The sequence below is a fragment of the Opisthorchis viverrini genome, assembly GCF_000715545.1.
Source record: "Opisthorchis viverrini unplaced genomic scaffold opera_v5_58, whole genome shotgun sequence".
NCBI classification, from domain to species: Eukaryota; Metazoa; Platyhelminthes; class Trematoda; order Opisthorchiida; family Opisthorchiidae; genus Opisthorchis; species Opisthorchis viverrini.
Window position 1 is genome coordinate 1,287,527 of NW_008751716.1, and position 14,416 is coordinate 1,301,942.

The 14,416-nt window shown below is 46.1% G+C and overlaps 1 protein-coding gene across 1 annotated transcript in view; it reads left to right on the plus strand.

Moving 5' to 3' along the window:
- The window catches only part of T265_03934 (hypothetical protein), a gene marked incomplete at both ends in the record, with an annotated part of 79,459 nt that overhangs the window by 10,503 nt on the left and 54,540 nt on the right, over positions 1–14,416 (plus strand). The window contains 6 exons of the mRNA XM_009168535.1: positions 311–495; positions 2,002–2,173; positions 3,707–3,991; positions 12,093–12,596; positions 13,021–13,223; positions 13,394–13,572. Coding sequence (XP_009166799.1) covers positions 311–495; positions 2,002–2,173; positions 3,707–3,991; positions 12,093–12,596; positions 13,021–13,223; positions 13,394–13,572 — 1,528 coding nt within the window. The remainder of the gene's footprint in view (positions 1–310; positions 496–2,001; positions 2,174–3,706; positions 3,992–12,092; positions 12,597–13,020; positions 13,224–13,393; positions 13,573–14,416) is intronic.

Sequence of the window (14,416 nt, forward strand, 5' to 3'; positions counted from 1 at the left end):
TGGCCTTCCTGGCATGGTTGAACATTGTGGAACGAAGTTCCAGCCAGTGTAGCCCGCGGCATCATTGCAGCACTGAAACCCGACCACCACGTCAAGGTGGCAGCTTTAGGTCGGGATCCTTCAGTGTAAATTTATGTTAGCCAGTATGCAAACAATTTGTTAACCTAAAGTCTCCGCTTTCACCTGATGGGATCGCCACTCTTGTCTTTCACAGTTTTTTTGGCTTATTTCTTTGCATACATACATGTTTTGTTTACATTAATGTGTTTCTATGTTGTATGAAACCCGTCTCTTACGTATCTCCATTTAGGTGTGGATGCCATCGTGAATATGCTCTCATTTGATCTTGACTACTGTGCCGTCGACTTGATACAGCCGATTGTGAAACACCTCTACGCGCTGTCCGATCCGGTCAGAAGATCAACAGTTGCCGTACTAACGGGCGTTGTATCCCGTTGCTCTGAACCGGACACTGTTACTAGTCTTTTGAAGTTGGTGAGTTAGTTGTTTGCAGTGGTGTGCAAGCAAACATCCTATAGGCGCCTTTTCTTTTAATGCTTTTCGGGTCCTAAGGAGCAGTCCTATGCATTCGCAACCACAGGTTTTCTAGCTCAAGAATAATCGCACTGGGAACATTAGGCGAAATGGGGGCGAGATAGAACAAGTGGTTAGAGCGCGAATTTACTGATAGGAAGGTCCGTGGTTCGAACCCAACCTGTGTCTTTCGACTTCCCCTGTCTAGGCTTGGGCAAGCTGGCAGTATCCCAGCCCTCGTGCCTCCGTGTGGCATGGCAGCTAGGCACTGAAAGGGTGCTACAGCTGAACAATTTTTTTAGGCCCAATTTAAAAGTAGGGGGTTTATTTGCGATTTTCGTGAATTTTTTAGGCCAGTTTGGTCACACATGTTTTGGAACATCTGAAAGTCTGTCGGGTCGTCGTAAGTGTGGAACCATCATGATTTATCTAATGCATGCGATTGAGGATCTACGCTCGCACCCAACCACCAGCTCGTCGTGGTCGTATATATGCGACCCACCCATCGTCTAGACCCACCTACCAGTACACGAACGTAGTTGTTGTCGGACATTTCGGCTTAGGACAAATGAGTCTGAACATACCAAAGGTATTTTGCCTTCTCTGTTGAAAACCAAACCGTATTTATGGATGACTACCCTCGGTTCCCGTTGTCCTAGTATAGCCTAGGTAGCCATTCTTGGTAAGAGACGGTTAACAATCTTAGCATATACAACAACCGTAGTGAGTCCGTTTACGTATGTGGGTATTCGTGTGATCGACGCTTGGCTCTGGAATTCACCACTGGGATCGTTGACTGTTGGTGCATCAGCAAAACAAAAAAAGTGCTCCTACAATCTCCAGAATCCATGTATCATGCATCTCTTTCCACGCCTCCAGTGACAATCTACCATGATTTTATTCTTGTTATCTTCTGGTCAATTCTAATGCCCATTACCCAAGCTTTCCAGATTGTAGGAGGCCAGCAGTGAAAAAAATTTAATGCGGTATCTGACCTGATATCACTTGTAATCTGAGCGCAAACACGGCACCAACATAGATGTGTATACCTTTGTTGAAAGACGTAGTTGTATTTTTCGTCCAGCAGGTATAGGACTATCAGGGTGTCTTATGGTAATCCGGTTATTTGACTAAATGTGGGGATAAAACAGCCTGTGTCCAGACGATGCATAGTTGTACATATAGTTCTTGTGAGGTGAGGAAAGATGATGAAATTGGTAGTGATCCACTGATGTACCTGCCAGTACCAGATCGCAGTAACCGTTTTTGGCCGCATGATTCCACCGCTGGACGTCAAGAAATGGACAGTTTGTAAAAATCTACTCGGGGATTTACCCTTATTCGGTTTACTAGCTTTCATCTTCCAAGCATCATTTTCACGGTTGATTCATAGATCTCAAAATTATGCCTTCAATTAGATACGAGGGCCAGACACTAATTTGTCCCTTGTTCACGTATCCTTTCCAGACCTATGCGCAAATTACTGGCCCAGAGGGGAAAAAGGCTGGTCAAGAGGCACGACTTGCTGGACTTACCTGTTTGGGTGAAATGTCCCGCCACGGTGCCAAGCGCACAGCTGCGTCGGATAAAATTGGTCACGCTGCGGTTTGTCTATTCATGGATATCATGGAACAGGAATGTAAGTTCTTCATTTCATCCCATGTGAATACTCACTAGATTTGTGTGATGGACGCTGGACACTGCGTTTTTTATTGTGTCCGTTGCATTTTGGTAACTTGACCGCCGCTGGGTGCTCACTTCTCACTGCCGGTCATCCTGTATAGCTCTCGTTGATACAACCCATCGGTACAATGAACTTCATGGATGGGGATCTATTTAGAATGACTCGCACTTTAATGTCAATCGACCTCTGTGTTTTCATAGTCCGGTTTTCATCGTTTTGTTACCGGTAAATGGGTCGCAACAGTAGGTTTAATGTGGCCGTTTTCCCCACAACAAGGTATTTCGGTTTTTGGCTGCAATAGACGCACCTCTGACCTATACGCGCGTCACTGCACACCAGTTTTAGTCCAAGAGGTCTGGTAGGTCGTCTGGTGACCGGGTCGCCCCATCTGGACAGGTTACCTCGAGTAACCGACCACAAGCAGTCCTTTCTGAGGTATGCTTCAACTTCTTGTGATCTCCTTGGACGAGTAGTCTTTCCAGAGCAGAATAAGTAACCTTTCCTAACTGCGTTGCTTAGTAAATTCCTATCGCTAAATCTACCGACGTGAATTTCAACAGACATACTTTTCCTTAATTTGAAGCTCACGAAGAAACCCTGATCTACGCGTCAAAACAATTGGCCAAGTGGGTTTCCCGCTTCAAGTCTACTTTACCCGACCGATTCTTGTCTTTTATCAAAGTAAGTTTTAAAAAGACGTGCTGTATCTCATGCCTCTATAGTCTTTTTGTCAACATCCATGCTCATGTACTGGGCTTGAATGCATTTATGGCTTACTATGGGTTCGACGCTAAGGGAGCCAATAACATTTCCCTGTTTCCAGTGGGTTTGATATTCACAGGTGCCGATCAGTATGTAAAAATTCATCCTCGCATGGTGAAGTTTTCAAACCCAAACCAAATTTGCTGTTCCTCATGCAGGTGTAATCCGCTGGTTGCCTGCGAAACTCTCTACGTCCCACGGGCTTCTTCAGCCACAGCAAACAGGTTTTGAGAAAGTAAACTGTGTTCATTGTATCATCACCTAGTATTTTCATTTGGATCCCCAGCACTTTAATCAGACACCGTTAATACTTCTCAGTTCATCGATCCTCACTAAAGATCAGGTGATTGTTTGTGAATCAAAAACCTCAACTCTCTTTGTACATATTATCTTGAGCAACATTTGTAACAATGCCACATTGTTTTAGTGATACCCTGATAGAATTTAGGCCCACCATCGTTCACTAAGGTTCATGCTGAAGTGGACACTGACCCCATTAAAAGGATCTGCTCCCATCCTTACCTTCTATACCGTTTCGCTTTTTTCTTTTTGTTTGTCACAGATAAAAGCTTTCGACCCCAAAACCCCTGCAGCTGTTCGGTGCGCCTACCTGATGTGTCTTGATTCTGGTTTCACAAAAGGTAAAGTGGATGACTGTTCTTTTTTAGGAGGTTGTTAGACGTTCCTTTTGGGCAGTGATTATCTTATACGCCTTTACCATTTTAGTGAACATCGGTGACCGTCTACCCAGTGCTTTCCCGGCCAATCTTCTCACCTCTGTGCAGCGGGCCATAGGCCAGCCAAACCACTCCCCTTTGGTGTTCGAATCAGTCTGCGCATCGTTGATTTGGATACGACACTTTGTCGCTAAATCGAAGACCATAGATTCGGAACTCGTCAAGACACAACTAGGTTCAAGTCCCATCTGGACTCTGCTAGTGGCTTCTGGATCCTCCTCGAAACGAAGACCGTGGTTTAGTGAGCGGTTTCTTCAAACTGCACCAGAATTTGGTTAGTCACTGTACTTTTCCTCACACATCTAGTGTTTAGAGCTGATAGACAATTCGTTTGCAGATGTCGCCCAGTTGGCTTTTTTGATAGAACAGATTTTATTCTGTTAATACGGGAGCTGGTGGATAGCTCTTACTAGGCTCTCCCCCTGGTATTTAACATCACATTATGCGGTTCGCCACTACAAATCACTGAGTTGAAAAGCCGGTCTGTCATTCGCCAAGCAAACACTGACATAAAAGCTACACTTACACTCATCTTCGGTCTGTCTCGTGGAGTCTGAACATCCGTGGTTTGACTTACAACCCTGACTTGGTTCATCAGTTTTTCTCTTTCTACTCTTTCTGCACTTTCCCTCGCCGATTCCACATCTCCGAGTATGTTGCCTCCATTCGTCTGGAGTTTCAGAACTGTTCCACTGGCCCTCGCTTTAGGGCAGAGTTTGCGCCTACACGCACTTTTCCTCGTCTATTTGGTATCTCCCTACTCTTAATATCTGTTCACTTGATTTGCAACTTTTCACCCAAATTCTGTGCAGTCCGTTGCAACAACTGCTTTGATTGTGTTTGTCGATCACACAGCGGTAACGACGTATCCTCTCCATTCTTTTTGTTGAACCTCGATTGTCTGCCCCATAGTAGAACTGCGTTCTTCGTGTTTCTACTGCTTATAGATCGGAGTGGCTATCCAATTTTTCCCATACAGATTCTTCAGGCCGTTCGATACTCGTGTCCCGTCACCAATCCCTCACCCAAGTTGTCCTCTTTCCTAAACACATCTTTCACGGAGTCGGTGACTGCTCATACCACATGTTTATTCCTGATGCATCTTTTTTCTTACCAGGTTTGTTCTGCTCCCCCAGGTCCGCGTGTTCATTGTTCTATCGCTTCTACTTGCCTGTCTTCATCCGGCAATCGCACCGTCCTCTCTCGTCTTATTTTTCAGTGATATTTGTTTGATGACTGGGAGAGAATCCGTCAATCCCTGTTCTTGAGATTCTTGTTCGCACGACGGTCCTCAACATCTTTCAAATGGTACAGCTCTGTTTATTCTCCACATTTTGAGGCCTAATCAACAAAGATCTCCAAATGCTGTTAGTCCATATTTCTCCTGTGGCTAAACAGAACAGAATGTACGAACTCTGGCAGATGCATCCTCCTTCATCATCCACAGGCTTTATTGTCGGCTGTAATCACTGTATAGCTGTGACTGGCAGATCCAAAGATACGTTCATTTATCGGATGCCAGATTAACTACCCAACGCACTGTCTGCAAGTCGAGCGTTCAGGAGTCTCGTAATGTGTTGGAATATTGGTTCAGGAGTCTAGCCAAAACGACTGGTCGCTCCTTTCTGCTTTATATTCGATCCATGTGGGAGTCCCAGGTACTCGTCCATAGATCAGGTAGAAATTTCCGCGGAAAGTTTCCTGTGATTCAATCTTTCCCGTCCTACCTAGTCCTATTACACTCGATAGCTTGGCCTTCTGCATCCTGTTGATACCTACATGCCGTCATACGTGTGTAACTATCCCGTTGCGCAATTCATTGGCATTATTCAGCTATCCAGCTATATGGCCGCTTTCATTTTTGATGCTTTCGTTCTGTGTGTGTGTTGAACTCATTCCATATCATTTTCCAATGATTTCCAATTCTTTTTTAGTTTTGGAGAAGCTGGCCACTCTATTGGTGATTTTATTGCGGCAATTGAACCCGTTCATCCCCAGAGAAACTAAGAGGCAAGTATTTTACCAGAACCCTCAGGCGTCTGTGAAACCCAGAGTAAAACGTTAGTTTTCCCAGGTTTCACTTGCTTGTACGGGTGCGCCAAGGTAAGGTTAATATGGTACCTGGAGTCTTAGCAGCTGTCTGTTCGGCTGACCATTGCGAATTCTCACTTCGCCGATTAATTACAACTCGCTAGATCTGCTATGAATCTTGGTCCCGAAACAGCGTCTGACAGCGACCTGCTGGGTGTTACACATGGTGCACAATTGAACCCAGGCGAACCGCCACTGAGCTGTCAACGCAGCTGACGTGGAGCATATACTCGCGCGCTTCTTTCCTCACTTCCGTTGAAAGAATACGAAGGGATGAATTACAAGCGGTCCATTTAAGTGCTGTAGCGTAGATCTCGGTTAGGATCAACGCCGTGATTATTCACGAGTATTCAAGTTACTGACCTAATCGTCATCATCATCATTGTCAGCTGTGATAACCGCGTACTTGTCGCACAGTGGTTGTAGCTGCCACTTTCGTTCACCGATGATTCGGGGAGGAGGTAGTTGCGCATTGGAGGTGGGAGCTGATAAATTAGTGCGTAAATTAGTGCACTGTCAGTGGGGAATCGGAAATGAGCTATGCATTGAAGGCGATAACTTGGATGCATGAGGGACACTGAGGGCGCAACTGGACCAGTGTCTCTGGCCATTGATGTGACCCCATCCAGGAAGACGGCAATAACCAGCGCAGCTGAGTTTGCTGGTAATGGCTTTAATACTTCACTGCCTTGACGTTGTTGTGCGAAAAGAGCCCTTCCAGGAAGTCGGTCGACTGGCATACGCAGCACATGGCCAAGCCGCCGCAACCTACGCATTGTGATCAGTTCACCTATCGGGGGTGAGTTATTTCTCCCCAATACCATTCGACGTACCTCAGCATTGCTGATCCGGTGTTCCCACAAGATTCGGGCAATCCTCCAAAGACATCAACGGTCAAACACTGAAAGTCTTTTGACGTCCTCGGCGCGCAGCGACCAGGTTTCTAAACCGTATAGTAATATGTAGTGCGGCGCAGCACTGTAAACTCGATCCTTGACAGAGAAGTTGATGTCACGCCTACGCCACAGGTGACGCAGGTTCACAAAAGCTGCTCTGGCCTTCTCAATCCGGATGGAAATATCATCTTTCGCGAGACCACCGGGACTGATACAGCTGCCCAGGTAAATAAATCAATCGATTTATCCGCAAGCATGAGGCTAGGGTTCGACCCCTCCCTGTTTTTCAGTAGCACTTTACACTTTGCAGGTATGAAGCGCATGCCAAACCGGGAAGCGGAATTATTTAGAGTATTTAGTATTATTTGAAGTACCACGGGGTCAAATCCCAGAAGGCTATGTCGTCTGCGTACTCAGTATATGGGGGCACTTCGACCCCACAGGCATTAGAGGCTGGTAGTGAGTCTTCCATGATCGTATCAATGACGAAGTTAAAGAGGAAAGGTGAAAGAGGACAACCCTGTCGGACACCACTTGATGTGGTGAACTCAGGAGAGAGCTTCCCGTAGACCTTTACACATCCTCTGGAGTTGGCGTACAGCAGCCTACGTAGGGTCAAAAATTTATTGGGGACACCTCTGCTATACAGACACTGCCATAGTGCTTGGCGGCCCACAGAATCAAAGGCAGCTTCCAGACCAATAAACATAACCATTGTTGGTTGCTGGAAGTAGTGTCTCTGTTCCAGAGTCTGTCAGAGGGTGGAGATATGATCGATGCAACCCCTTGCAGGACGGAATCCAGCTTGGTTTTTACGGATCCGCCACTCCCTGTGTTCAGTCAATCTTCGAAGAATAAGGCCGGAGTGCACCTTCGATACCACAGCTAACAGGTTGATGCCACTCACAACGTCCGCGTATCCCCTCTTAAGATGGGAATAACTGTCGAAATGCCCCATTCTGCAGGCACATCTGCGTTCCATATGGTACCAATAAGCTTTGTCAGGTGGGTCACCAGGGATTTTCCGCCTTCTTGGAAGAGGGCTGGATGCAGACCGTCCGGTCTTGGTGCCTTGTCACGTCTCAGTAGGGCTATTTCGTACCTCATTTCTTCTTCCGGATGGTGGTCAAGGTTTACATTCTTTTCGCCCGCATACATTATCTCCGCAGACTGTGGCCAGCTAAACTGCTCTTCGAAGTGTTCGAGTGAACTAATGAGCCATCTTTCTCACTCATCGTTTCGCTGACCGTTGCTTTCTTGGGGCTTGTCGATCGTATCAGTTCATATAGGGCAAGGCTGTTTCCAGTAGCAAAGACGTTTCCATTCTCCCGAGCTTTCGATGTCTAGCAGAGCCCTCGTTTTTTCCTTAGACTCTCCACCGTTTGTCGTTTGAGGGATTTGCGTGCGCCGTCGATCTCGTTGCCTGCTGGTATAGCTTTCCTGGCATCAATAATGGATAGCGATCTCGATGACATCCAGTGGTCTTGTGGTCGAATTGGAGAAGTCGGACAGACAGCACTGAACGCCGCTAACATAGCTCCTTTCACATTTTGTCACACTTCATCCACTTGCTCACTGCTACCACAGTATTGTTTTACTGTGGAGAGTTGTTGGGCTAGCTCAGATCGATACTGTTGAACTATAGTAGTTCTTCGAAGATGGTGGATTGGCATGCTTCTTGCTGACTTGTGACGGCATGGAAGGAAACGAACTGTCAGATCTGCACGCACTATGGCGTGATCGGAATCAAGTGGTGTACTCCAGAAGGAACGGCAGTTTTGAATTGTGGCTCTCCACCGGTGACTGATGGCCGCGGTTGATTTGTAGTTTGCGGCCGCCAGGTTACGCGATGCGAACGTTTATGTTGAAACAGTTCATGCTCAGTGCATAATTGGAGGGGTCGATCTCCGTTGTCTGTGCGGCGAGTATTGACTCCGAATCGACCGCTCAAATGTGATTTCAAGGAGCTCAGACGACCTCCTTGAGCATTCAGATCGCCTGCGATGATCACACTGTCAGTGCATTTTGCTTGACGAATGAGCCCGGATAGCTCTCGATAGAAAGTATCTTTCTCAGCATCAGAACTGCAGTCCTTGGGGTTTAAGCCGACACTACAAACAAACACCACTTTTTATGCCGCGAGGCATTGAGCTTGATTGAACTGGATGACCGGACCTCTGTGTACAACTTCCACGCCATATATTCCACGAGTCATCGCTTCTGGGTCACCGGACAGACGGAGGGAGCCATGTGAACGAGCTGAGTTCATCCTTGGCGTTCTGAGATGCATATCCACGCTTGGGTCTTGTATGCGTATCTCGGAGACACAGCATACATCGATTTTAAGGGAGTATGAGGTCCCAGGAAGCATTGCCTTTTTGCCAATTTGACATAGATTACGGACGCTAAGAGCTCTCATATAGAAACGATCTCAAGGGATTCAGAAGGAACATAAGATCCTTCGGTCAGATAACTGACAGTCAAATGGTCCAGCGACGTTTGCTTGTGCACTGGGAAGGGGTTGGGGAGGGACATCGGTGGACGCTGAACTGCGCTGGCAAATGATACTTCCCGGTTGCCCAGACCGACGAAGGGGGTTTGGTTGAGGTAGCCCACCTTGAGCCTTCGACTCAAAAGTCTGACCCACAAGGCAGTGGGAGGACGTAGGGTTTTGTTCGGGGACCCTGCCCCTAGCTTTGACTCAAAAGTCTGACCCACGAGGCAGTGGAAGAATGTAGGGTTTTCTTCGGTGACCCTGCCCGGAGCCGATAATTCAACAATCTGACCTGCTCGACTGCAGAGCTTTGGTCTATCCCGAGGGCGCAGGGAATAAGGCATTACTGTCTCATTCCTGATGCGGCTGCGCACACCAGGTGCCTTTTGAACCGCACCGAACTCTTTGGTTTTAAAAGTATTTCGACCGTATTAGATTATTCGCCGGTGGTCACGGTCAAGCGTTAGATGGTCGGAGTCTGTGGTTTTTGGGGCCTAATTTTTCTAACCTGTCCCTCCTCGAGGGAAGGCAGCATCGCTGCCTCCATAAATATAGACATGCTGGTCGCCTGGGGGAAACACCTTACTGCCTTCACACCCCTATCTCAGAGGACAGTACGACTTTACCCCCAGACTGCCTCGTAGCACGATTACTGGTATTACGGGGCCTCGCTGCTCCTGGTCTGGCTGCTCCACGTTGGCCTTCCCAGGGATGGTTGCACCTTGTGGAATAAAGCTTCAGTCAGTGTAGCCTGTGGAATCACTGCAGCACTCAAGCCCGACCACCACTTCAAGGGTCACTGGTCGACAGCTGATCAGTTATTTAGTTCATCCTACTGATATGAATGTGCATCGTCCGTAAAAATCAATGTCTTATGTTTGTATGGTTTTCCTCTGATAAATTTTTTAAGACATTTGACCTCTCTACAAAATACCGCTTCAAAAGTTAGTGGAAAAATTTTGTCTCATTCAGTCCTGCGGTACCCATTAAAAATACCGGTAGCAACCTGTTTGTGTTACCGAATAGTTTCTGTGTAGATCGAAAGGGGAAAACCGGGGAAACATGACACACTGACTTCCTATCTGTGCTTTCAGTAAAACGCACTTCGGCCCAGTCCGAACAATTGTAGTATCGGAATCTTATAAAAGAGTTTGCATGTTGAAGCGTTATAGCGCTGCCCATCCTTCAATCACGAGATCCAAATCACCTGGTTACACGTGTTAACTAGCCCGTCGAGCTAAGGCTTCTCAGATGAAAGTGTCATTCATCGAATGAATTTACTTATTCCTCAACTGTTGCCTCCAATGCGCAGCTGTCTCTCCACCTCCCAAAATTATCGACAAACCAAACTGTTAGCTATGATCATTATGTGGCAAATACGCGGTTTTTCAGCTGGCGATGATTGTTCTTCCTCTTAGCTACTTATGGACCGTTGGTAGTGTGTTGAGAACTGGAAATTTCAACGGGCATCACATCCTTTAGGTGGAGCCAATCTATGCAGAAGCACTGTGCTTCTCGGCTGTGCAGCATAAACTGGCTTCACTTACAGAACGAAATCTCTGTTAAAGTTCCAAAATCTCACGCTACCAACATTTATTAATATTACAAGCAAATATTTGGTCTGTGGTTCCCAAGCCACCTTCATTGCGGTTGCACCTTGCAGAAAACATCAACACCAAGTGGTGCCTCGGACAAGAGGGGCATTTGACCGAAATGTTCTGAAAAGTCGTCCATGGTTGAAAGTGTCCCCTCCGAGGTCCAGAACTCCAATTGTCTCCTGTGTAGGTATCTTGTCAAGAGTAAGGCAGCGGAAATCGATCCTTATGTGGAGGTGGCAATTATTCTCTGGAACATTGTAGCGGGATGGTTACTACTATGCATTCTGTTCGGTGCATTTCGCCGGCAATGAACTATATACTGAGGTAGATAGGTTAAATCTTCTGCAGTTCCGTTCACCACGATTTGAATGAGTGACGGTAGGGCAGGTTTACAGTCCTGATAGTGATCTCCGGCGTTTGTTGACGCCAAGTCGTTCTACTCAACTCACAGCGGACTAGTCGAGATTGCTATTCATTCAAGGAGATAGCCTTAACGCACACGTGCCACTAGCTGTGTGATTGGGTTATGTCCTTCAGTGCAACTAAGCTTTGATCTACCTCTTCCCGGTGTCCCCGTTCTGGAAGACGGTGGCTGCTGACAAAACTGAGTTACACTATTTGTCATGGACTGACCGACTGTATGTGTGGCTCTGTGCTACAGACGGTCCTCTTAGATTGGAAACACATGGTGTAGCATGTGCGACCTGTGAAGTGTAGCCAGGTGATCCATCGTGGAGGAGTTTTTTTCCTGAAAGCCATCTACCTTATTTCAGTGGTACTGGTACAAAGTACTTCTTAGGCACTGATAGCAAAACGCAGCATTCGAATGTCTCTGAGCAGAGGTCATGCCTCTTCTCACGCTACAGTAGGATACATACGGTGATAGACGAACAGTGTCACAAATGCCAGAGATCAACCACCTTAGCAATGCAGGTCTGGGGATCGATTGCTTTTTGCTAATCGACCTTGGCCTATTCGGTTAGTCCAGATAGTCGTCGGTTTGCAAATAATTGAGTATCCATTTACCTGCCACATCGATTGGTTGATTTGGAAAATGAAATTTGAATTGTACTAACTTTAGATTGATCGCTCTTAACCTAGGGATTGTATATTCCACATCCTTTTACTGTTTTAACACGAATGCCCAATCGGATATAGAAGTAATTATGCATTTGGATTAATTTTCCATCAAGCTGGTGGTACGCCACTCACTCATCATTCAATTCTTCTTTTCTCTCTTCAGCTATGTGTTCCGTACCTTGCTGTTACTTGGGATCCATCCACATTACACCACAGTGCGACAACCCGCACTCAGTTGCATAAAGGATCTTCTGCGAGACGTCTCTGAGGAGTACCGCCTAGAGTATTCCACCTACCTATTGGGAGATGTGGCTTGCTTCCTGTTGGAAAGTGACGATGATACTAGGGTCGTAAAAGTTCAGTCCGAAAGTTCAAAACTCCAGAAGGCATCTGAGACATCGACTACGGTTTCGCCTTTTGACAACGTGGGTCCTCGCGTTTGGAATGAGTTGACATGTGAGCCGGAGTCAGAACCTCCTGGATTGTGCAACGGTAGACAGCGTTCTCGTTGCCTCGGGTCGTATGTCGCAAAACTTATCTGTGACATTGTGATGCCCTCTGCGCTGCTGTCGGGTAGAGTACAGTCAGTTGACTTCAAGACGTCAGTCAATGGACCCAAAGAGCAAAAGTCGAAGTGGACGTATGAGGTTCCAGAAACAGTTCGTCACGCCCTGGATATTTATCTTTCCAGCCTCGTTGCATGTAGTCATGACACTGTCGGTAAGCTAACTTTCTTTCCTATCCCGTTTTAACAGTATCTTGATGCACTAACGTGTGATTGGCGTAATATGCATGCAGTTTCAATATCAAGTAAGAAAAACTGAAATTCAGGAATCACGCGTACTTGGCTGGTCCCAAACAAGGCGCTACCGATAGTGGCCCTTTCAAGGAGTTTTCATATACTTTTTCAACAGCACAATTTCTGTGGCTCTCAGTTTTAGGTCCACCTAAGCACTGAGGCGACTTCGGCGCTTCCTGTTCGGTTCAACAACATCGTGAGCTAGATGGATTCTTTTAGAACCTCTCTGAATCTTATGCTTGAACTAACTTAGATGCAAACAGGTGATTTATATTACTTGTTTATCCAGTGTTTACAATAAATTCTCCTCCGAAGTTTTTTAAAATAAACCACGTGCCATTGCAGTTCACCGACTTGGACTGATTTCTTTTACCTATTTTGCCACAGCCACTTCTGACCCGTCACTCTGGGAACGCCTTCGACATCGTATTGGTCTACCCGATCTGTGGGATGATTCTGATTGGATTCCACTACTCGGCGCCGACTACTTGCGCACCAAGTGGACGGGACTCGTGGATTATTTCATGAATATCGGTTGTCTTGATCATGTTAGTTGCTTTGTGTGGAACAGGTTGTCTACCGTTTTGCTTTGCTGTTTGATGAATTATAATGAGTAAATCAAATGCCCATAGCATGCCCAGATTCACTCGACTCTTGTTTTGTATCGACATAGTGGATTACTTTGATGTTAATTTCATTCCCTTTTCATCTACGTTAGACTCACACTCGCGCTCTTCAACGCCTGGTCAACTGGTCCCCATCAGGATTTGGTCGGGTGCTTTTCGATGTTCTCTTCAAAAAGCTATCCGATCCTTCGCTTATTTCGGCATCTGTACATGAAGTCAATATCATGATGACCCCAGAAACACAGTTGTACAACCAAGAACTCCTAGAAAGGTATCGTCGCTTTATATTTTTTTCTGATCTCTCACGCATCTTCTACCATTCATCCAGAGCTTATTTCATACGTAAACCACAGTTCGTCGTCCACGAATCACGCTTAACAGTTAGGGCTCAAATCAATATATGGACCGGTATTGGAACGTAGCACACAACTGTTTGTAGTATTCTCGAATTAGTTTTTGATTGCTTCGCAGGCACCAACTGCGCGTATTATTCGTACTTGGATCTTTTTGTCTTGGGGAATGTTGGTTTTTCAAGATTTCGAGACCATGCACAAGCTTCAGTATCACTTTCACACGGATGACCTGGAGGTCAAAGTCCTTCGTCAGCTGCCCTCCTAGCTCGTTTTTTTTTGAATGGGCTCAGCAAATATGCTCTCCTACCAATGAATAACTAAGAGAGAAGCCTAGTGCATGATGAAATACCACATTTCATTTCGTGCGATTCTATTGAGTACCGTCGTGATCGGCATCAATTTCGCCCTCAAATCGGTCATCTAGCTTTCTTTGTTTTCGACCTATCTGCTTGACCTAACATCTTATCTCAACTTAATTGTTGTTGATGATAACTTCTCCACAGGGCATATTTCCTAGGTGTTAATTCGCATGCCAAACTCTGATTCACTTCACTTTTATTTCTTTTCCCATAGTTTGCCAAAATACAAGAAAACTTTGTCCAACATCAAACGTGAGAGTAAACTGTATTCGTATGATGAGCAATTGGACATGATGGCTGCTAAGAGACAACGTGAAGAAATGCTGAAGAAGAGCTCGGTTACGAATGATCCTCCGTTAATTGAGGCGCTAGCGGACCAGTTAACAGAAAAACAGCTTGAAGC